Here is a 24,021-nt window from a genome sequence, read left to right as displayed (position 1 = left end):
CCCGGGAAGATGGCCCCTGGAATGCTCCGCAGCAGTTGCTACTGTTGACTAATCGGAATATGAGAAGTGGGGAAGGTGATCTTGAATGCAAAGAATGGCACATTGAAGAAGCAGCTGCTTGTTTTGTCATCTGAATGACCAAGACAGCAGAAAGGGTTCCCGTTTTGAAAGGGGCAACAAAATCTAAATCTTAGCTTGTGTAAAGTGAAACCTGTGTCGGCCCCCGTCGGCCTGTGGGGACGTGGCAGTGTTATGTGAGGGCTCTGTTTTGGAACAGATAGTAAATACATAATTCAGCACTGGACCATGCACTCTGTGCTCCCTAGTCCCCTCGTACAGACACTCCATTTAGCCCTGGGCTCTGATCTCTGCCTGGCATAGGAGCAACTTTGTCACTGGAGAGTAAGATGGGGTGGGAGACAAAAATCTTAGGAAGAGGGAAAATGTTGATCTGGATTAGGTAAGGGTGACAAGATGATAGAGAAAACATGGAGAAGGTGAGAAGAAGAAGAAAGAAAAAGAGGCAGAAGCAGAACTGGACAAGGATAGGAAAGTGAGATTAGGGAGGCGCTGAGGGGCAGGGTATCTTTTTTTGTGAAAGTTCACATGTCAGGCTGGCAGGCTGCCCGCGGCGTACAGCCGAAAAATCTATTTAACGTCTGCTTCACAGGGTGACAAGAGGGTTGATTGGCAGAGAGCAGAGAGCCGCTTTTGATCGTGTGTCCTAACAAGCGATTCCAGCTCATGTCTCTTCAGCCTGAACAGATCTACATTACCTATTCAAACAAAAGTGACAGACCAGAGCACTGCTCCGCTGGGCTGGTGCACCACGCCACAGGCCAAGAGTGAACACACACACGCACACACACTGGAAGGCCCCCACTGACACATAAAGTACATGCAAGCATGCACACACACTCATCCACACAAAACTATATTGGCTGTTTGATCAAATAGATTACTTGCATCAAGATAAGTAGCCTGCTGAAATCATGTTGACAGAATAAAGAACAGATTATTAAAGGAGGTGGGAACACGGCGCACAGGAGAAATGCTGGTGCTTGACTGATGTTTGGCCTGTGTGTGTCCTGCCAGGAGGGTCCCGGCCTCACACCGCCCGGTCGGATGCTGCAGTCAGAGGCAGCGTAGAGCTATGTGTGAAGCACGCCTCAAAATCGGCAACCAAGGCAACTGGATTTCCAGCCCTCATTGCATATGCATAGAGTCAGACGCTCATGCTCAGATCATTATAACAAAGATTCCTATTAATTAGGTGGGATAAAGCAGAACCAGATGACATGGCAGCTGGGATGAGAGGAGAGGGGAGAAGGGAGGGAACTGAAAGGGGGGGCATCAGTCTGTCTGGGGGGAGGGAGGTAATGTATGATACAGACTGCATTATACGTGGAGTGATATACCTTTGGAAAACCTTTTCGAAATCTTTTTTAAAGCTACATTTAAACTAAAAAAATTAATTTCCAAAAGATAAATCTGTTGCCGCTATTAAGCACCTGCAGCCAATTTCCAGAGAGGCTCCGTTTGGAGTCAGCAGGGGCCGTGACACTGACGGGGGACGGTGTTACAACAGAGTCAAGAGTTCATCAGCGCTAATCAGACCACAGGCTTACAGCTGATCCTATTCTCTTCCAAAGCTTTCACCCATCCCTGAATCTCATTACATGGCCTGTTGTAATAGAGGATAATGACCTGGGGCTACGCACACAATGCTGATCACTCCTCCACACTCAACCTAGTGCACAGTCATTATACAGTGATAATACACAGCCTCGCCGGGGGGATTATGCTTCTAAATAGAGGAGAGGTGATAAAGGCAGAGGGAGAGGAAGAAAGGTCTAAGTGATAACACAGGAGCGCATAGAGCACACACATGTAACCACACATTTAGCTCACAGTGTCTTACGGTGTTGTGCTGTTTCATGTCGCAGGCAATGGTTTGGTTACCTGCTGCTGTAATAGGTGAACTCTTTTTTCAGTAACCATTAAATATCGTCCTACCTGAGATTGAAAAGGAGTCACAGTTTAGCTGAATGCTGGTATGGCTCCCCTTCGTGAAGCTAATAAGCCATGACTCTGTCAAAGGGCTCCAGGTGTTGAGTATTCTGCTTAAGCACCTACTGTATCCACTCTGGCTGATCGCGAAAGCTGCAGTATTAAGGAAAGAAATCATCTTTCTGTTGTAGTTTTAATATATTTGGCTGTCTGTGTGTGTCTGCTTACCTGTTTTGTTTTTTGTTTTTTTTTGTTTGTTTGTTTAGTTTTATTTCTTGAATGAAAGTTGGGACAAGGTTTGTTATTTATAGATTATAGCTATAGATTGTACGTGAAAAGTCTCCACTGTCAGTTTAACAGCTGTGTTAAATGTCCTCACACCTGTTCATTGGCTGGATGGCCCTGGATCACGTGCAGCACGGTTTGTCTCAACAGCATCCGGGGAACTGAGCCCCAGCTGTGATTCAGGATATCACAGCTACTGTCTTCAACAACGGTGAAACGGTTGAGAAAGGTAGCTTTAACTTAAAAGAAACACTGAAGGGTAGATATGTAACACAGATCGACTGAAAGTATTTAAGAATGACTTAACATGGATTGAGAGCATCTGTTGCTCTTTTTTGTTTGTTTGTTTCATATCTATGTGCCTTTCATTGAGACAGTTTCTTTACTCCACAGACCAAAAAGAAGAAAAAAAGAGACTCAGCCTCTGATGCATACCACTCAATATCACAAACACGACTTAAGATACATAACTGCATCCAGCTCAGTGCTGGGTTCACTGGGAACGACTTAACAAACAGATACTGAGCCCAGGAAAATCCCTAACAGCTAAGACAGGAAGCCTAAACCCAATTACCCGTCCTTGTCTTAGGGACAATCATAAAGACTCAACACACAAAGTATTCCTGTGTTGACTTGCACAGTATTGATTCATACTTTAGTGCATTATATAAAACTGTTCTAATTGCATGTGAATCAAATCAAGGTCACCTTGGGTTTTTATAATGGTGGCTATTTTTCTTTTTCCCCCTAATACTTTATACTGGTATTTTTAACTCTTGACAAGTGCTGCCTGGAGACCCATCCATAAATAATGCATTTACAATACCTAGTAAATAAACATGGGGCACAATCGTTAGCCCTGCTGGCAACTGGGCCTAATAGAGCTTTTACAGCAAAGGTGACTATTCAGCTAAATGCGGTGCTTGCTGCTGGGAGGACATTTTCATTCATTAGCACAGTCACAAGCACTTAAAGCACTTTAAGGACCAGAAATGGAGAGGAAGGGTGGAAGGATGAAGAGGGTGAAAGGGTACAAATATAGAGAGATGGAAGAATGGAGGAGTGATACCTGTAATACTGAGACCACCTCTATTAATATATATGTTTATTAGGAGTCGTGGTCAATGAAGGAAACTGGCGGATAATTTTTTTTTTAATGGAGACATACAGTATTAGTAAGAAGAAGAAGAAGCCAAAATATGTGCCAAGGCTTTGTCTCATGCTAATTCTGATAATTTCTCCTTAAAGACCAGTTAACCAAAATCATCAAAACATTTTTTCCTGTCAGCCCTAACCTTTCAGATACTCTATTTTTAATTTTATATTCACTGCAAAGGTTGAGATATTTGGCTTCTCTGATTCTGTGACCACAGTACAATAGAGGTGATGGGAGTTTCATTTGTACTTCTCGCAGCATAGAAAAAAAAAAATCATATTTGAAAAAGCTAATAAAGACGGCCAACAATATTTGGATACCATGTCCAAGAAGCTTTCCAAACCAACCAAAGCATCCACCAATGTTAACACGACTTTAAGAGGAATCTCACGTTCCACATTTGAGCAACGTACTGTGTAAAAAGTGGCCCACAGACCGTTTGTTTTCCCTCCACACTTGAGGTCACCGCGTTCATTCACAGGCCATCAGGACAATGAACTATCTTGACCAGACAAGGAAGCCCAGAGAAGAATGGCAGCAGATGGTGAAGAGTCTCTGAGGACCTCGGTGATCCCGACCCGGCAGGCACCAAAGCAGCAGAATTAGACACAACAGTTGTCATGCTTAGATAAGCGATATATTTAGCTCATCTGTTGCTTGTGCCACATTAGCAACATCATTAAGACAACAAATGGCTTCTCCAACCTTCTTGTATGTCCTTTAATAGGTTAATTCTGTCCTTTCCAATTTCCAACGGTGTCTCTCTCCATAAACAAAGACATGAGATTATGATTTTCATGAGGTTTTCCTTCGGCAGCTTCTAAGAGTCCCTCTCTCTCCATTTTACAGTAATCACTGATCATCACCACTGAAGCTTCCTCAAGTGCTCTCAAGAACAGAGTATCTCTCAGTTCCTGCAGCTTGGGGACAGCATGCTGAACTTTGTGAGGCTCTTGTCTTCTGCTGTGTTCCCTGCTCAGAAACTAATTTCCTCCAACAAGGGAGTTTATTTAGGTGGTGATGATACGCAGCGCATGAGGCAGACCAAGTCTCTATTATTAACAGGAGATTAAAACAGCTGTATGGCACTCTAAAGCACCCTCTCCTCCCTTCGCTAACATACGGCCCTGGATTACAAGCTGCACTTGACCATTTAAATTACTGCAACAACCAGCCTTCACCAGCTGGGGCTCATTACCATAACGCCCGCCGTCGCTACAGAGCTCACTGACGGTCTTACCCTGAAAATCAGCTCCGCGTGAAACAAGACACAAATGAAATAAATTCTTCCCTTCAGGTAAAACAAAGAGCTAGCAGCAGAACCGCTTTACTTTTAATTACCAACCAGAAATCGTCCTGTAAGGTGCTGTTGGCCAACATTCTCCTGCGTCCTGGGATCAGCCCAGAGTCAACAAGACCAGCAGTGAGAATACGGCATAATGTTCATGTCTGTTGATGTGGAAGAAAACTAGAATGTTCAGGAGAAACCCCCATGAAACCAGAGAAAATTGTCCCTGCTGTACTGCAGCGTTATGAGTATTAATTGTGAATTTTCTTCTTAATTGCCAATATAAGAGGTTATTAAATAATATAAAAGGTATTGATGACACAATGAATAATTAAAAACAACACATGTCGGAGGAGAAAAAATGCTGGCACACTTACGTGCACCAGCGTGTTTTTTTGTGTTTAATGTTTGACCTTTGTTGGCCATTTCCTTCCAATAATCCAAAACTTTTCAGCTCCAATTCTCCAAATTATAGGTGCTCGGATGAATAAGGACTGATTGTTCTGTCTTTTATCATTGGAACGACACCACAAATAATCAGTCCTGACATCAGCACGTGGCTAAATGATTATCTGGTGAGAGGCCTGTGATGCTCTGACACAAAGATCACCAAACGAACACTTAAAAAAGAAGTGGCAAATTATTTTTAGGCTAACAGAGGTCTAATTTATTCGTCTGATGAAGTGCTTAAGCTAAGAGCTCCCCAGACACTAAATGAGACACATGCATTCCCAAGGGGGTTTAACATTTGATTGGATGTAGTTATATTACTACAGCCCTAATTAAGAAGGGGGATGTGTTTCAGCAGCTCTTTCAAATATTTGTTTTTCCGCCATACTCTTGATAGACTGCAGGCTGTGGGAGGGCGAGTCGAGCGGGGTGAAACGGGGTGCAGATATGACACAGACCGAACAGTCTTGTCACAGAAAAGGATCGTTTTTTCCTCCGTCTGTACTTGCAGGAAAATAAAAAGTCTGAAATCGTCATGGTGTTTTGAATAAAATGAATTAATAAGGCACGTGAAACAGGTAAAAGCCGTGAGAAGGGCTTGGGTTGTTTGCGGGTAGCGAACTTTGATGAATACCTGCGCTGAGTGAAAAGTGTTCTGTGTAGCAAAATATAAAGAGGTAATGTTCCTGGCATCAGGTCAGCACTGTGAGTTTTATAGTCAAAGAGTTTGCCTTGGCACAGAGGAGGACCACACTTATGCTGAGGTGCACTGCCGCTCAGTCTTTGTCACATTGGAAGAGGTTCAGAACAAACTGGAAACACTGTAACGTCAGTATTCCCAGCCTGTGTGTGCCCGCGTGAGTGTGTGAGGCAGAAAGATACAAGAGAAAAGAGGTGGACGGTCAGGAAGCTAGAAGCTTATAAACAGAAGGGAACATTTGCAAAGATCAGGCGCACCCAAACACACACACACACACACATACCGTCTTGCTCTGTCTTTGTCATCTCCTCCAGCTTCTTCTGCTTCAGCGTATCCACCACGTCTGCCAGGCTTCCTTTGCGGCGCTCTGGAGTTCCAAACGCTGATCCGCTCAGCAGGTCACTTCGCTCCCGGGCCCCCTCCTCCGGCTTGTGCGGGGAAGTGGAATTGTTCCGGAAGGAGTACAGGGAACATACTTTATTGCTGTCAGATTCCTGTAAGACAAACAAAAGTTGGGAGGGGTGGCAACAAGGGATGGGATTTGTATTAGATGACGAGTGTGTTTCCGTGTCCTGTCAGGGCTCCGCCGAGCTTTTTGACAGTCTTTCATTCAAATGCAGTGATTGCTAGGTTTTTGTGGCTCAGGGGCGATTTGGCCATATCAAATGGCTCCTTCTCTGGCTTTCATACAGCAGCTTCTGTATCTTCAACAGAGCTAGCTGCGCTGGTAAATGAGACATGACAAGTGAAAAACTGAGATGAAATGATGAGGTACACTTTCATAGGGCATATCCATAATGTGCTCAGGCTTTACTTTTCATCTGCAGAGACTACACAGAGAAACCTCCCAAGTGTAATTTCTCAAATTGCTTTTGAGTGTGCATTTGTGTTAGGGTGACTGCTGTGTAATTTGTTCATTTTCTAGTGGAGACCTATTCTCAGCTGAGTGCCTCGAGCTATCGTAAATCTGTGTCCTGTCTCAAGCTGTTGTTGTTTTTCAGTCCCACCTGTGTATGGTTTAGTATTTAACTAAGGGTCCTGTCTCTGGCTGACTGGCTGAGTGCCCCCTGTGCACAAACAGAGACATGATGGAAGTGGGGAGAAGAATGGGAGAGAGCTCGACGAGGGGGGAGAGCGAGGGAGAGAATATTCTGCACATGGGAGTGTATAGTCAGCACACAGACCATGGCTGAGGGTTACGTCTGACAGAAGGTGGTGTTAATTATGGTTTGTGGAGTCTGAGAAAGCAGAAGGTAGCTAAGCAGCCAGGAGTTTGCAGCCTTTAACGGGGGAACACTTAGCCCTGATTTAAGCTTTGGCCCTCCATAGTGAAGAGAATAAACATGACACACATCTGAATCCAACACATACTGCACGCCTATCATGGAAAAATGAGCTTTAATCGACAGCAGCGTGATAACAGAGTGTAATACAGCAGGGCCAAATGATAGAACCATGTCTGGAGCCACTGACAATCCTAAATAAAAAGTCAGGAATGCAGCGGACTGGGCAGGAATGTTGACAGTGCCAAATTCTCATCCCTGCGTTGCATGTCGAGCTCCAGGCAGAGTTGCAGTGGTGTGTAGGGTGGTCTGGTACCAAGCGCCAGGGTGGCACGACCTACCGGCCGACTCTGCACCTCCCAGCCCTGTGCTGGATGATTATGCAGTGTGGCAGAGACAGTGGAGAGTGCTTGAGGGGAGTGGAGCAGTGCTGGGTTAATCAGCTGGCATGGGTTCAGGGCACAGCCCACACAGACGCATGGCACAGCAGTGGAGTCAGGTAATCAGCAAAGGCAACACTCTCATTCCTTTCGCCTTATGCCTTTCCCTTTTCTCCTCTCTATCTCCGCCTGTCCTTCTCCATTTTACCTTTCCTCTCTTTTCTCGTCTTTTTTCTACTTATTCCTTTTAAGCAGCTTCTAAACTTAATTAATCCAAAAACAAAGGCTATTGCAGGCAATAATGAATTAAATAATAATCCTTAAACGTTCATCCTTTGACATTTAGAATGGCCAAATCATCCCCTTGAACTGTTTTCAGACCTGTGTAACTTTCATCTTTCTTTGATGGCTGCCAGCCTTGTTTGCCTCAGTAAAAGATCACACTTTCACCTGTATTTTCTATTATGCTGTTGTTGACTCTGCTAGAGCAAACTTATCAATCACACCACCTTTCTCAAAAGCTTCATTCTGTAAAACACAGCCTCTGCGGAGGATGCTCCTGTTCATTCTCTTAAGAAGTTACGGTACACTTTGCAAGTTGTCAAAAACAAAATATTAATATTTCGTCAAGTGTCCGTTTGTGTCCCCTTTTTTAAATTTTTTTCTTTTGCTTGTTTCCTTATGTTCTTTTATTTTTCCATCATTTAGGACTGATATTACTTGACTTTTCGTCATTGACTTTATTTGCCATTTTTTGTAAGGCACTTTGTAAACATTTTACAGAAATGTCATATAAAACAAAAAGTATTCTAGTATTTATATTTTTAATTCAATATTGGTTGGTCATATTTTTACACTTTTTCTATGTATTTTTAGCTTCAGCCTTTAAAACTTCTAAAACGCTCATAGTGACATCCAGTACCACAGAAGAAGACAACACCTGAGTGATCCTTACTGACAGTCAATTACCTACATTGTCAGCTTACACAACACAGCATCTCAAGCATTCTGCTACAGAGGCTATTCATATGTCTGTGTGTGTGTGTGTGTGTGTGTGTGTGTGTGTGTGTGTGTGTGTGTGTGTGTGTGTGTGTGTGTTTGCTGCAATGCTGAGGTGTTGAGGGTCTCAGTGGCCAACTGCAGAGCTACTTCAGAGGCCCTCTGGGTGTCTTTACTACAGACCCGTCTGTCACGGACAACCACCTGCCTCCCATGTCTATAGCCCACAAGTGCCTCTGCTCTTCTTCGCTCCGCTCACATCAAAGCAGCTCCGCACTTAGAATGTACAGCGTTTGGAGTTTGGCTGCAGATGTAGCTCATACACAAGAAAAACAACACCCACACACCAAGGACAAGACATGTTTCTCTAATAGCAACAAGAATGCAGGCTAAAGGAAGCAGAGAGGCTGCATGCCCTTTCATCGGTCATGATGGAATTTTATGTGGCATTCACATTATTCAAGGGAGAGTAGAGGTCCTCTGTTTAACCTAATAATAGCTGATGGTTTAGTGTTTGGCAGAACTGCCTTTCTGAAGATCCCAGAGGTTTCCCAGTATTAGGGAACCATGGGGCTGGAGCTAGGGATAGAATATCGGCTGAGCTTCTTTGTACAAGCCGGGAACAATGAGTTCCTACTGAGCCTCGATCTTGAATACTCAAGGGAGGACAGAAAGACATTAGTGCACACTCCCAGGTTTGAAATTGTCCTGCTTTACCCAGCTTTGGAACTTTTACTTCCCCATTTATGCTTTTCCCCCCACAATTATTCTAACGCTTTCTTAACCACAAGGGCACCAAATAAAAGTGAAAAAGGTCTAGAGTTTAAACAGAACAATTTTTGCAAATATAAGCAAACTTTACTTTGCTTGGAGGACATTCAGTGAATCTTCACAGTTATCAGTTACCTATCTGTAAATTTAATTCAACCCAGGGTCACATCTCAGTCTGTTCTGCTAAATGGAAATTCACAGTGGTTTAGAGTTAAAAAAAAATATCTTTTTGTCTTGATTTTTTTGGCTTTCTAGTAGAATTCATAAGTTACACCGCATTGTTGGCTCTCAACAGCACTACCAACCAATCATAACGCATCTTGCATTGTGACTATGATGAGAAATTACGTTGGTGCTTATTTGCATGTATGTAGTACGCTGACTTGTCTCACCATGCGCTGTTGGGCTGACACCAGGCTGTCCCAGTCGCTCTCTGGCGGTACGCTGCTGAGCGGCTGCATTTCATCGGGGTGGGCTTTTCCGTGGAGCAGACTGTGCAGGGGCAGCTGTGGTGTGCCGTGGGCCTCAGCACTCTCCTCTTTCTCCCAAGACAAGTGCTCCTGACTCATGGCATCATCTCCGTCAACCACAGAGGCAAAAGGAGACGTGGCTTGCTTGGAAGACATGACTCTGCTGTAGAGCGAGAAGAGGAGAGAGAACAGAGTCAAGACACAGAAATGTTATCTCAGGAGGGTCAACAGCAACGCGTGAAGAGGATAGCTGTTTCCTTGAGTGTTTCGTGGACAACTGGCAGTTATGTTCAAGTGACTGTGTGCCACCTGAGCAGATAATGCAGAGCGGACTGAAGTCTGCACCTGACTGTCGCCTGTAGCCGCTCTGGCCTGTGGAGTTTGCAGCAGGCCATGGGGTCCCTAATCCTTTGTTTAATGCAGATGGATGGCTTGATCTAGGGCTGGAACTGTGCCTGCTTGGGTCCTGGCCGAAACCCCAAGACAGTTACTCAGGCAGTAGGTCAGCCAGGCAGTGGAACGACCATCCAGATAAAAAAAGCCTCACAAATACTGGATGTTAACTCCCAATATACAGAGATGTGAAACTAGGTGGATTCTTCCTGAGATAATGTTCTTTTTTATTATTTCCACGCTACCTGAGAAATCTCTTTCATGTTGATTTGGTTCTGTCCTTCAAGCATCTTATCTACATTTTCCTGGTGTGATTAAGTTTCGCTCTGCAGCAGTCAAATACAAACAAAAACCGGCCTTGTCTTCTTTTGTTTCCGCACGTCAAATTAGGAAATTATTAGCATTATGATTTGACGCCGTTCCCTCAGGCCAACAAATCCTACATAAGCAGCTTAAAAATCAAAAGCTAACATTGGAGGACTTGATTCACAAATCTGTCACATGCTTTCATGAATATTACAGTGAAGAGTGTACTTGACATATCAGGTGCAAAGGAAACTCATGTTAATTCTAATTTCATTTTCCCCCCCTTTTTACAGCCCAACTCTTTTTGGTGCAGAATTTATACAACCAAGTCCGCTTTTTCTCACAATTAATGAGGCCCCACTCATGCTGTGTGCTACAATGAATGAAATTAAACACTGTGCCAGCAAATCTAATTATGTGTTTGGTATAAAATTAAAAAGGGGATAATATGGCCTTCCTACTGATGTGAAGTGGAGAGGAGAGAGACGGAGCATGTTTGACTCCTAATCCGCTTTTCCCCAAGCTGTTGTTCTGCTTATTTTTCTCGAGTACAGGACATTGACCATTAAGGCTAGAATGACAAGTCAGGCCTCAGTCCTCTCTAGAGGATGAATGGATGTTCTTCCTCTGTGCAGGAGAGGAAGAGGAGAGACGCACTCGGGGTGTGGAGGTTTGGGTCCGCGTTTGTATGTGACAAAATGCTCAGGGTACTTCTTGTAGTACATTTGATCACTGATCACCATCTGCCCCGTTCTCTTGCTCTATCCACAGGGGTCAGTGTGACAGCATTTTAGTTTCCTCCCTTAGCTTGCCTTGGGAGGTGGAGGGTGGGGTGGGGTGGGGGGTTATTTGAGAGGGGAGGTGGGGGCTCTCAAGGTTGAGGCAGGCTCTGGTGCGATGGCGTCCTTGCACTTTCCTCTGAGAGTCGGGCACTGAGAGATAGGGAAGGATATGTTCCATTTAAGAAAGGCTTTTATGACCAAGGCTTTTGGGTCTGTTAGTTCTTGGTCCTACTGAAGGAAGTCTGCCAGATGTGTGTTGTCCATGCACACACACTGTCGAATTCTTATTGTGGATATTCTATGAAAGATTACAGCATCTTTCAAAAACAAAGGCAAAGTGCCTTTATAAAAAGGCATAAAGCAACATTTAAACATAAGAAGGAACATTCGATCAATTGTGCCATAAGATCTAAAATGAAATCAATGAAATGGAGATACAATAATAAAAGACAGTTACAGTGCAAAAGTTAGAGTGCAGTAGCAGTTTTATAATAAATAGCAGGAATGTTTTTAGTCTCGTTTGCAGTTGGAGCAGACCTCAGATCTTTACGACATTTATTCTGGATAAATAGCACAGAGATATTAAAGGCTGTGTCAACTTGTTTTCTTTTAACCCTGGAAAACAGTAAGTACACCAACCCCAGACGACCTGAGAGCTCCGACGCAACGAACGCCGAAGCAGATCAGACATAATTCTGTACTGAACTGTTATTCAGAAACGTGCACTGATATATCCAAATCTCTGTGCATTACTACACTCACTGACTGTGGGTGTGCGGGTGACTGACTCACCCGCACACACACACACACAGATCAACATGGGCAGCAAAGGGGGACCTAAACAATGGTCGCCTTAGTTAATCTCATGTGTCTCAGCAGCTGTACAAACAAACCCAGTAAGTCAGGTAGATGGCAGGGCAGGGGTGTGAGATCCATGCCTGCCTGCCTGCCTGCCTGCCTGCCTGCCTGTCTGTCTGTCTGTCTGTCTCTCCTTCTGTCTTTTAGCCTCTGCGCCTGGATGTGTTGTCGGCTGTGTCTTAAGTGGGACTCAGTCCTCAATTTTAATCAGGCATTAAATTGTTTCCTGTAATTATATTAAATAGTAAGTGATGTTGAAATTGGGCACTGTTAATTGAAAATCAGAAGTTGGAGCAAAGTTCAGAGCACGCATGTAATGGTAAGTAGAAGGGGCAGTAGTGAGGTTAGAAGGGTGTGTGTGTGTGTGTGTGTTGGGCACATGGATTGTGATGTATTTTTTATTCATGCGCCCAAAAAGCCCAAGCCTGGAGCGCAACAAGCGCCTTGTCCTCAATGGAGTGTGAGAGTGAAACAAAGCACTGCTTTTGTATTACACAGTAAATCAAGTGGTATTATTTTACCACTAAAATATTCAGTCTCTCAGGCACTTTTACTTTAGTCTCCAGCCATCAGTCAAACTGCTGAAGCGTGAGCGAGAGAAGGGGATAGAGAGAGAGAGAGAGAAAAGGAGCGATGGAGACTCCATCCTCCTGTAACATGTGTCTACAGCAATCTTGTTAAAGAATGCAACAGATCTGCGGCAGGCTCCATAACAGTATTTGTCAGCAGGAGTTAATAATTTATTAGCAGTGCTGGGAGGGCTGCGCTCAGGCAGCTTAGGAGTGCGGAGAACCCCCTCTGCCCCACCCCCACCTTCGACATGCCCTATACAATACTACCTCATATTATTGAAAGGGAAAAAGGGGAAGTGCGGCAGTAATTCTTTGAAAATATCCAAGGGCAACCATACGGTATTTTTATTCCTCATATTTGGAGTGGGGATCACACAACGCTGAGATCTAAAGGGGTTTGTGTGCAGTAGATCAGCATAGACACAACAAAGATATTTGATGAGGAGCAAAATAAGGCGCAGAATTCAGCTGAATGCGGGTACTCACGATGCATGTAGAATATTTTCTTCACTGTTTACAGCCACGGTGTCCGTGCTCGCAAAAATAAAATCAGCGAAACAGCCCTGTTTGTACAACTACAGTGTATTCTGGTACTGTTGAACTAACTTTACTCACATTAATAATTGAATCTGCTTCTCTAGAAAAATAAGCCCAAACTGTGCTTTAACATACTAAACAGTGAAAGTATGGCAAAGTGTAGAGGTAGCTCATAAATCCTTGACAAGCTACCATCCCTCATGCTTTATTGCACAACAACAATGGACAACTAACACACCAAAGTAATCAATAAGCACATGAAGCGCTGCCTTCCTGCCCACTTTCTCAAAGACAAAGCCCCAGTGACTTTGAAGACTCGAGGCAGACACTGAGGAGGGTCAGTGAGAAAAGAGAACTGGTCTATATATAGCTGACAATATTGCGCACATTTGAAGGATTAGGACTTAAGTTCTCCAGTCGCGGGCTCATGTGGCCTGGAATGCTTTGAGTCATGAATTGTTCCCTGCGATAATGTTTCATCAGCGTGCAAAACAACCTCTGCTTAATTGGTGAGTATTAGAGGAGTGTTGTGCGCTGGTCATCTTAGGGGTCTTGTGACCGCGGGGCCATGTGTCCTCAGCTATCCCATTTCCTCTTTCATCGTAAAAGGGTCTGACTGACTTTCACCCGCTGTATCTGCTCTGTCACACTGTTTACCTTTTATAGACAATGGTGATAAGTAACTCCACACCATCCCAGCCCGCCCTACGAGCCACTTGTTTGCCTCACTACTGATGTTGGGAAAACTTTAAGGTGCAAGACAAGTCCCAGCAGGGGAGAATATTACACCTTCTTCCTTCATGTGCTATCAGCAGACAAAAGGGGAGAAAATCAAATAAATTATTAAAAAGGAGATGCTTTTTTATAGAATGAGATGGGAGGGCAGGCAATAACAGATAAAGGGCTTTAACTTTCCCTGTGTGTATTTGTGCACAGCATGCATGCACACACAAACATACACAGATAAACGGTGAACTCAGAATGTGTTTATTCATGTAATTTAAGGGATATTTAAGTTTTTAAATTTCCTATCTGTCTGCAAGCATTTTTTAATAGAGCCAATTCACAATGACTTCTTTCACTTTGTCATTGTATTGTAGTGAAGGGGCTCTTAAACATGCACACCAAACTAAGTGTGCACTTTCAGATGAAAAAACAAAACACAAGAACCTAAATTGTGAATTTAATTACATCAATTTCCAAACAATGGTAGTAACCTTGACAATAATTTGTATGATCAGTGGAAATCTTTTAAAGTGAAGCAGATAAAGAAAATAGTTTGGGGGCTTGTAACCATGTGTGTGTGTGAGAGAGAGAGACAGAGAGAGTGAGAGAAAATCATCTGTGTGTTTCCCTTCAGGGGTTCCTCCTGTTCTAACAGGTGTCGTGGTAGGGTTCCTCTGGGTTCTTCACCTGCCATAATGAGATATTACTACCTGACAGCTCCCAGCTGGAGGAGCATTGACACGGAATCCACCGTTTAGCACAATTAAATTATCACCCTCCATTGTGATTGTGCCATGCTGTGCAGCAGCCAGGTTTCTGGATACATAATCAACTCGTAACACGGGCGGTACACTGCACAGAGTTAGTCTCTTTTTACACACACACACACACACACACGCAGGCATTCTTAGACACAGTGTGCATGCAGGTGCATTTTGCATATACGTTTGTCTATTGTATAATTTAGATTTTAAAAAAGGTAAATCAGGAGATCTGATTCCTCCCCTTTTTTACCATCACTTTGAGTCAGTAATACACAAATTGATTTAAATCTCTTAAACCTCAGCCGACAAAGTAATTACAGATAATGATATTAAAATATAGTAAATGGTTGGGAAAATACAGATTTTCCAACAAGGTAACCTACTGTACAGCGACTGGAGAGTTGCCTAAATGAATTTGTTTAAATTGTTCCTCCATTATTGTTGACCTTCCCTTGCAAAAAGTCAACTCAATTACGGCGGCACTTCATCCTCACTTCACACTCTCTCCTGATGCCGTCTCTATTAGAAACTGCCACAGTTACCACAGCTAAAATCCACACTCAGATGATAGCCACCCAGAGCAAATTAAGCAAGCCACCTGAAGTGCACACTTTACATATTGAGCAGAGCATTGATAATTACTTTGCAGGGCAAATTATTTGCAATAATATGCTGCTAGAGGAACTGCCTTGTATCTCACTTTAAACACTTGTGCAGCTGCCATGACAGCATGGTTGGTGTCCTTGCCCCCCACGCAAGGCAAAGGCAGATGCAGGTGTGAGAGTGCTTAAGTGTCCCTGTCTGTCTACTCAGGAAGGGTCGATGAGCACTCACACACTGAATCCCTCGTTGCCCCCTCCTCCTCCTCCTCCTCCTCCTCCTCCTCCTTCGGTCCCCCCGTGCCATTGGCCCTTTTCCTGATCCCAGGACACCAGCTCAGCGCTGGATGGCATAACAGCCTCTCAGTTCCCCAGGACACACGCACACACACACAAGTTCACTCATGCGTATGCTTTCACAAATGAAGGATGGCCATCCAAAAAAATTCACCATTGGCCTTTTTTTTTTTTTCTTGCTGGACTCGCATCATTCTTTAAGAGAAATTATCCACTAGAAGAGGAACCCATTGGATGCTGTGAGAAGAACACACACCCAGAAGACACTAACAGTCGCGGGACGACAACTTCGGCTGCCTTCTTCACCAGTCAAACTGTTTCCCTGCCTGAGAGGGGGAGGGGGCAGGGAGGATACTGAGACAAGAAAAGCTGCTTGTTGTTTTACTCCTCTTTCTGTTACTTCCTCATTTTCTCTGGGCGTGCTGGGAGATGGAGTTCCCAAAGAGCCTCCTGTTGCTGCTACTGCACTTAGGCAAACCTCACAGCGAGTCCAGCCATCAACCAACACAACCCTATTTGCTGAGCAACAGTGGAGCTTTGTGGCTTGCCTCATAGTTGACAGTAAGTTATGAGCCCTTTGTGAGCAGAGAAGGAAAACAGAGATCGGAATTTGGCAGGAACATAATAATGCAGAATTCTCCTGTTCATGGAACCTGAAATTTTCATGGAAACAATCGAGCATTGTTGAAGGAAAGAAAAGCAACGGTGACAGATGAAATATAGAGTGGGGCCCCCTTTTTGTTAAACAGTAAACAAAGCGCTATTCAGGCCAGGTCCATTCTGTCATTTATAAAGATAACTTCTTCTGTGCTCTGGAGAGTTTGCAGCAAATGGCTGCACTTCAACAAATTGAGTGTAACATCTCTCACAGTTGCCAGAAAAGTGAGCTGAGGAGCTGGCTGGGGGGTGCCAAACAGAAGTGAAGGGATGCATCCCAAGTCACCAAAGAGATGCACAATAAGTCTATAGGGAGCATAGAAGTCTCAAAAGGGAGGGGGACTTAAAAGGAAGAAAGCAAGGCCTGTTAGCAAAAAACAAAAAAACATTTAAAAAGGACTGCAATCTTAGACATTTGGCCAAAAACTCAAGGACAAAGGCTAATTATGAAGGAGAAATTTTGCAGGGTGATGGAAAAGCATGAACATTGGTGACCGTGAGTGGTTGAGTGGGGGGAGTTAGCGTATTGTATGGCAACTATGGGGCTCGGTTTTTGGTCTTGCCATCATGAGGTCATCATTGGCAACTTCAGTGCCCAGCAGAACTCGGGTTGGTACAACTGCCATTAGTTTGGACATCTGGAATGTTGGCACAAAGCGGCCCACTTTCTTCATCACTATCCTTGTTCCTTTCTTTTTTTCCAAATGCAGAACAAGTCCTGGTCACCAAATTGGTGAATTCGTAATGTTTACAGAAACTAAAAGCAATTTTATTCCCTTTAATTTTCTCATAAACTGTTTTCTGTGGCTAAGGGGGGGAAAAAATTGGAAATTGCCTTCAACTCGGTTGTAATGAAGCTGCTCTATTGTTATTCAAGGGCTAGGGAGGGGGAGGGACAACAGCTCATTAGCTACAGTTAGACCCAACTCTAATTCTTTAGCTTTTTTTTCCATTTCTGCTGTTCTTTTTCTCTTTCTGAATAAATTAATGGTATTCATTGAGAGCACCCACACAAGGGAGGGCACACAAATGTCTCTCCCCTTGTGACAACTGGACTTCTTTTCCCTCTTTGTCTTTGGGTCCTTGTATGTTTTTTTTTTTTTTTTTTTTAACGGACTGTGAGAAGAAGGGCCGGGATAGAACTGGGGAGGGGAGAGAGTAACCACGTTTCATGTGACACGTCAATTGGAAAATCAAAACAGGGGTAGTTCATTTGCTCCACCCAGATGAGGCCATGTAGCAGAGCCATGATGAATAGGGGTCAGGCAAGCCACACCTCAAAGATTTATGATTAAGGCTTATTATGTTGGGAAACTGACATTGATTGCTGATTTAAACCACTGAAACCAATTAATTTGCCGGTGCTGAATAGAAAGCATGGTCAACAGTGTGTGTCATTCTGACAGGTTGGACGGGAAGAAGCCGAGCAAAAGCGAAGGACTAAATGAATGGTGCCAGCTCTGTTTGGAGGTGGTTAAAAGTTACCAGGAGTGATTGACAGCTGATACAAAAAAAGGAGAGAGGCTTGAGAAAAAATGAGACCTGAAGAGCAAAACCCGAGACCCCAGCCACTGATCTGAGTAATTGCCCAAAAATTTGGTTCACAGAAGACATGTACAAGCTGCTGTTTTAGCAATGCTAAGATGGTTTCATTCATGGCCCTGCGCTGAGCAAACCTGAGTAAATGAATGTGAAACATAGCCCTAATAAAATCAGAGAGCTGACAGACATGGTTGAACAGAAAAATGTGCTGTATTTCCACTCTGGGGAAGTGGGCACTGTAGTGGATTAGACGCTGACTAAAACTCAAAATGCCTCAGTAGCCCACTGCTAACCATGTGCCTGACCACTCATACTGTGCTTCAGCTCTTGTCTGCATTTGTCCAGAGCCATGCAGGGAAAAGAGGCAGGTGATACACCTACCACAATCTGTTACCCAAGTGATGTTGCGCTGTGTTCACAACAAATGCCACACCACGCTCGGCTAGATGTTATTTTTTCGCTGTGGTTGTCGGGGGAGCTTGTGTTTACCTTTTCCTGTGTTAGTTTCCCCTTTATTCTTTCCCTGGCTCGCTAAGAGGACACATGCATCCTGACAGTGCTTCAAAATGAAATCATTAACTAAATTGCTTTCTTAAAAAGCCACAAGTGTGCGGCTGGATTTGTGTGTGTGTTTGGCTGCGGGCCATGGGCCTCTGGTTCCCAGGCAGCCTCTGCCCCGGCTCTGTTGTGGTTCCCTGCCACCACACTCATTATGCTCAGCCTCAGCGCAGCACGGTGCAGGGCTGCGGCTCGCCTCGCCTCACTCACTGGGCTAGTAGGAAATAATCTGGTAATCTCAAACTACTCCTCCATTTCAACTGGGGCCCCATTCACACAAAGAGACCCTTTGTCCTGAAATTTATGACCACTCTTTGAATCTCAATCAGGGAATCAATCAAAAAGATGTTAAACAAATATGGTTTTATATTTGATGTTAAAGGCTTAAGGGAGTTTTCTGTAGAGCCAACCTGATTTTATACTCCTCTGCTATCAAACAACAATTCCTGCTTTGGCTTCTCAATGACGGGGAAAATACCCACATCGGTGTCAAATATCTATGAACTTAGATTGTCAGTAAGATTAAAAAATATATAGATATAGATATATGCACATGTAGACATTATGTAACAAAAACAAATCTGAAAACAACTTTCTGGAAGCTTTATCAATCTGCCTGAGATAGATTTCAATAAACAAAGTAAACAGAATGGAAGGTAAATAGGGAGTGAAGGCCAGACAAATATTTGATAAGAGGACTGTAGCTGAGTTGTACAACAGGGTATCTGAGGGTCCCACCTGCCCACACACACACACACACACGCACACACACACACACGCACGCACACGCACACGCACACACACACGCACACACACACACACACACACACCTCCAACCCTCAGCCCTGACTGTCTGTCTGCTCTCCACTGTGCTGAGGATAGCAGATGTGTCTTTCACAGCCTGCAGAGTGTGTAACCAATCTGCAAACAATAGCTAGAACTTAACAAAGGTCGTTGCACTTGCAACACACTCTTTACAGTAAAGGGCAGTCAAATCCCATTGGCCACTTAGGTAAACCATGCCCTTTAGATTTTTTTTTTTTTTTTTTACTTTACAGACCACTGAGGCATTTAACATTGAACACAAGCGCAGCAGAGTCTAGGCAAGTTAGTCACTAAAGCTATTTGAGCTGCTATGTAAGCCCCTTTACAAAGTTTAAGTCACCTTTTTGACCTCCTGTTAAGCCAACAGCTGGTGTAAACATGTTCAATCCTATTAACCTATAATATACATTAGTCCGGGTAAAATGCCATGTGCTAGAAGCCTGCGCAGAGTCTTAATTACAACAGGCAGCCATGACAAATCAAGATTCAGCATCAGACATGCTTTCTAGTACCTGCCATTGTGGCCACAGGATGTGGGGCTACAAAAGAGTTATATGTTTCACAACATACCAGATCAGTGCTGCCTTTGTTTTAAAGCTGATTTAAGGAGTTCAATGGCTATGAAAAATTACAAAAAAAAAAAAAAAAAACTTCTTATGAATAAACTAAATGTAGTGTGGAAAATGTATGCCTAGATTAACACTGACTCCAGGTTTACCAAGTGGTGTCAGGTAGCCAAGGTGGCCCCATCGTTATAGAGTGAACGCCTGCACCCTGACAAAAACACTGCTTGTCGAGATGCAAAAAGGGCCTCAGTTTATTTCATATCCAAAAAGTGACCAATGACCAATCAGAGGAGAAGTGGTAAGAGTGAGGTGTTTTGCATGAATTCATCAACTCGCTGTCTGTTCAAAAAGGCACCAAGAGTGTGTGTGATATGTTTTTAGATTCAGATCAGATGTCCACCACTTTGCACCTTGAGATCACATCCACTGCCTGAAGAATGTGTCACTATATCCTACAATCTTCAAATATAAAAAAAAAAATCAACCTCTCTTCATCAATTAAACCGGTCACATGAAAATGTACATTAGATTTGCTTATTGTAATAACTATTGTTACCAATAAATCAAACATTATTATGTGTGCTGTGTATAACAGATACTGTGAGATTTTGAAAAGCAACCAAAAGCACTTTTCACTGATTGTGTTTGCATGTCTGTGTATTGGAGATGGTGTTGTGCAGAGTTCGTTCAGTCTATAAAACCTCCTTTCTGGTGTCAGCAGGGCAGCCGTCCAGCATCAGCCTATCATATCAGCTATAAATGGCAGCTACATCACTACGGCTCAGGCTAAAAATACAGGACCCGGTTTCTTCCGTTTCCCTGTATTCTCAATTGTGTGTGAAACTTTAGCCGAGAAACCCTGTAAGACTAGCTTTATGTGGAAAAAAATGAGTATTGGTTTTGGACCTGTTGAAGACCAAGTAACAAATCCCCAGTATTTTGACAGCAAAATGCAAAAAAAAAAAAAAAAAAATTACAGCATGAGAGACCTTTTTTCTCTTTGCTTGCGAGCCAGGTTTCAAGAAAGCTCTCTAAAAGCTATCAAAAGTTTCAAAATTTCCCACAACCCCCTCCTGTGGGTGTGCCTGTAAAGTGCTTCACTCCCGTCTCTTGAAAAGCTCTAAGGGATTGCATCATTGGACGGGGTGTAAGACGATGGTAGCCACATACTGTAACATGGGGGAAATACCTCATGTTGGTTGATTCATAAACACCTTGTGCACTGGCTGGCTGGCCCCTCAGACTGGTCTGTGCTGTGCCGCTGGAGCTGTGCCGTGTCCAGTGCCAAGTTCCTACACCGGCCTGAGTGCTGTGCAGGGGCACACACACACACAGAGACTATGGCGTGGCTCTGTTTTTAATTGAGTCTCAGCCTTTTTGGTATCTGTTATCTCTGACTAATAGCATACATTGGCCCTCTCTCATTATCAGAGTGGGTCTTTATCAGAGACCCTTGTTTGATACAGTTAGAGGTGATGCATTATGAACCGCACACCAAGAGTCAACAGTGATCTGCATATTCAATAACTTCCATAATTATATGCGCAATTCATCAGATGGGATGTGATTGCAGGGGAAGTGGAATAGAGTGGAATAGAGAGGAGCAGAGAGGTCTGATTCCTGGAGGACTAAAGTCTAATCACAAAACTAACATGATAATTGAAATCTAAATTGAAAGGCTTAGCTCTCAGGGAGAGTATGTCACACATGGAGTGCAGAGACGCTAGTGAGAGAGAAAGAGTGGCAGGAAAAAGAAGATTTAAACTGTGCATGTAGTACACAAGCCACTAACAATACACACATGAAAAAAATAGGGGTGCTTCACAGCAATATTATAACAAGCTCTGAAAAATGTCTCAGTAATCCTGTTAGGAGGTGAAAACTTGCTGGAAGTGGAGGAGCTTTGAACAGCCTGCTGGGAAGCTGTGTGCAACATTTAGAGGGGAAAAAATCCTGAAATTTGAAAAGATTTTAAAATATTTCAGCCACTTTTATGCACATATCCAAACTCCTCAGTGACTCATAAAACTAACCACATAGCTTACAGTCGCTGATCACTTGTGTTGTCATTGCTGTAGAGTTAACTCTTTCTGTACATGCAGTTATGTTCGATCTGCGATTGGATTCCATCAGTAACTCTGAGCTTCTAGCTGAAATATTCATACTGTGAACGTTTTTTTTTTTTTTCAACACACCTATTGCCTAGTCCTGGAGAGTGTAGCTCAGTATTCCACACTGTCACCATCATCCCTCTTTGCTGTAGACAGTTCTTTGTAGCCCTTAAGGTCCTGTTTTCAAGAGGTGACTGAAGTAATTGCTTAACAACAGTTGTGTGAAAAGGGACATGTTCTGCAATGCATTGAACAGAACAGTCCTCAGCTTACATGAGAGTGTCTCAACAAGTTAGCTGTTCATTTATCCTTTTTACCCTCCTACATGACAGCAAAATATAGAAATGCAAATACAGGACAGGTCGTAGTCTGCCTTTGGTTTCGGAGGTATTCTTTCCTTTCACATTGGAACATTCGTGTCTTATTTTGCCAAGCACATTCTGCGGAGTTACACACAGTCATGTTAACAATTTCCTTTAAGATGCATCTAATCAAAGAAAGTATTGTATAAGGGCATTGCTCTGAAACAAACCTGTCCTCCATTTTACCTCAAAGGCCGCGCTGCCTTCGCATTCACTTCTCAGGTTTTACTCATTGTGAACACAACCCAAAGGAAGAACTGCAGCAAAGTCCTCTGTCTCATTCTCCTACCCTCCCCTCTCGCTGCCGTCCCTCCCCGGCCACAGGATTCATATTCATCCCTCAATAACATTTAATTAGTAATGCCAAATTCATTAACCTGTACTGCTGTTACGCTGGCCTCAGCCATAAATTTGCTTAATGTGAGCAGACGTATTGCAGCTGTAATAAGGGACATAAAACTCAAAGAGAAACACATAGTGTTCCTCCACAGTCATGGATCATTATAACTCAGCAGTGTTTTAGAGCATTCCTTTTCAGAGTAGCAGCTCTTTAGCAGCTCTTAACTACAAGCCCATCAAACATTTTTTTGTAATGCCAAAGAAATTTGTTTTAATGCTGATTGAAATCTAAAGATTATAGAAATGCATTACTCAAGACAACCAGCATTTCTCGTCACCGCCTCGCTCCTCAACATTTTCAACTCTTTAACTAAAGTAACATTGAGTGTTTAATGGCAATGAAAAATGGAAAAGAAGCTGAAATATGCTGTTATGCAGTGGTAAGTGCAAGTCAAGAGTGCAATATCAACACGTTTTTAAGAATCGTGTAAGAGTCCATGTTGTTTCCAGCTGAGCTGAGGTGCCAGAAACCGATGCAGAATTGGCTGTATCAGTAAAAGAGATGCAAGAGACAATTCCAACAGCTTCTGACAGCTCCGTCTAATTGGTCCAACTCTTTGGCATCTTGGTTGTGTTTATTTAATCAGCTGAGGGAATGTGTACATTTTGGCTGTGGGGCATGTTACCCCCTTTATCACGAGGAGACGTGTTACTAGCAGCCTTTTCTGTCAATCTTGCTTTTTTTTTTAAAAATCTTTCAAATGGACAAACTTGAGGTTTTGTTTCTTGGGCAGACAAACGGTTTCAGGAAACAACCTGCTATTGTGAAAACCTCAGACGACCTTCGCTGTCCTAGGATTACACGGTGACCTTCCTGCTCCTCTATCCCCCAGAGATCTCGCCTAACAACTCGCACCAAAGAGCCCATTAGGCCTGGATCCCACTTTGTTGTTAAAAAGGGTCTTGTCCTTTCAGAACACTCACTTCCTCGCTTTCTGTTTTTTCAAGCATAGGTGGTGGAGGAACACAAGTTCATTGTTCCCTCGCAGATGGAAGTTGGAGTTACCAGGGTAACAGCTCTAATCCTCCCTTTTTTTTTTTTTACAACTTTTTTCATATTAACAGCCTATCGAGGGCTACCTTTTAAGTCACAGGCGAGAGCACTCGCTCACTTTTAATCAGCTATGATTCTGTTTGCCAGGAGACAGCATGATGAGCTAATCGAAATTCACCAAATAATGACGTACTGCAAGCAGCTACTTTTTTCTCCGGAGGCCTGCTCTAAGAATAATAATAATGAAGCCATTATTGAGGATTGCACTTTAAAATGCTGCCCTGCCACCAAAACAGAGGACATAATTGTTCTGGTGTTTTCCATACAATCAACAACCCATTGTTGATGACTTGAGAACTAAGGGAGCAAAGAATGGGTGCC

General features: G+C 43.4%; 1 protein-coding gene across 3 annotated transcripts in view; it reads right to left on the bottom strand.

The window, feature by feature from the left end:
- sox6 (SRY-box transcription factor 6) overlaps positions 1-24,021 on the bottom strand; it is a 135,763-nt gene that overhangs the window by 80,259 nt on the left and 31,483 nt on the right. For all 3 annotated transcript variants that reach the window (XM_041957594.1, XM_041957747.1, XM_041957667.1), the window contains 2 exons: positions 9,715-9,955; positions 6,173-6,383 (listed from right to left, as the gene is read on the bottom strand). In XM_041957594.1, the coding sequence (XP_041813528.1) occupies positions 6,173-6,383; positions 9,715-9,955 (452 nt within the window). The remainder of the gene's footprint in view (positions 1-6,172; positions 6,384-9,714; positions 9,956-24,021) is intronic.

Source organism: Chelmon rostratus, chromosome 1, assembly GCF_017976325.1.
Source record: "Chelmon rostratus isolate fCheRos1 chromosome 1, fCheRos1.pri, whole genome shotgun sequence".
In the NCBI taxonomy this organism is placed as follows: domain Eukaryota; kingdom Metazoa; phylum Chordata; class Actinopteri; order Chaetodontiformes; family Chaetodontidae; genus Chelmon; species Chelmon rostratus.
The sequence above is the reverse complement of the archived record's forward strand: the minus strand, read 5'-3'. Positions and strand labels throughout refer to the sequence as shown.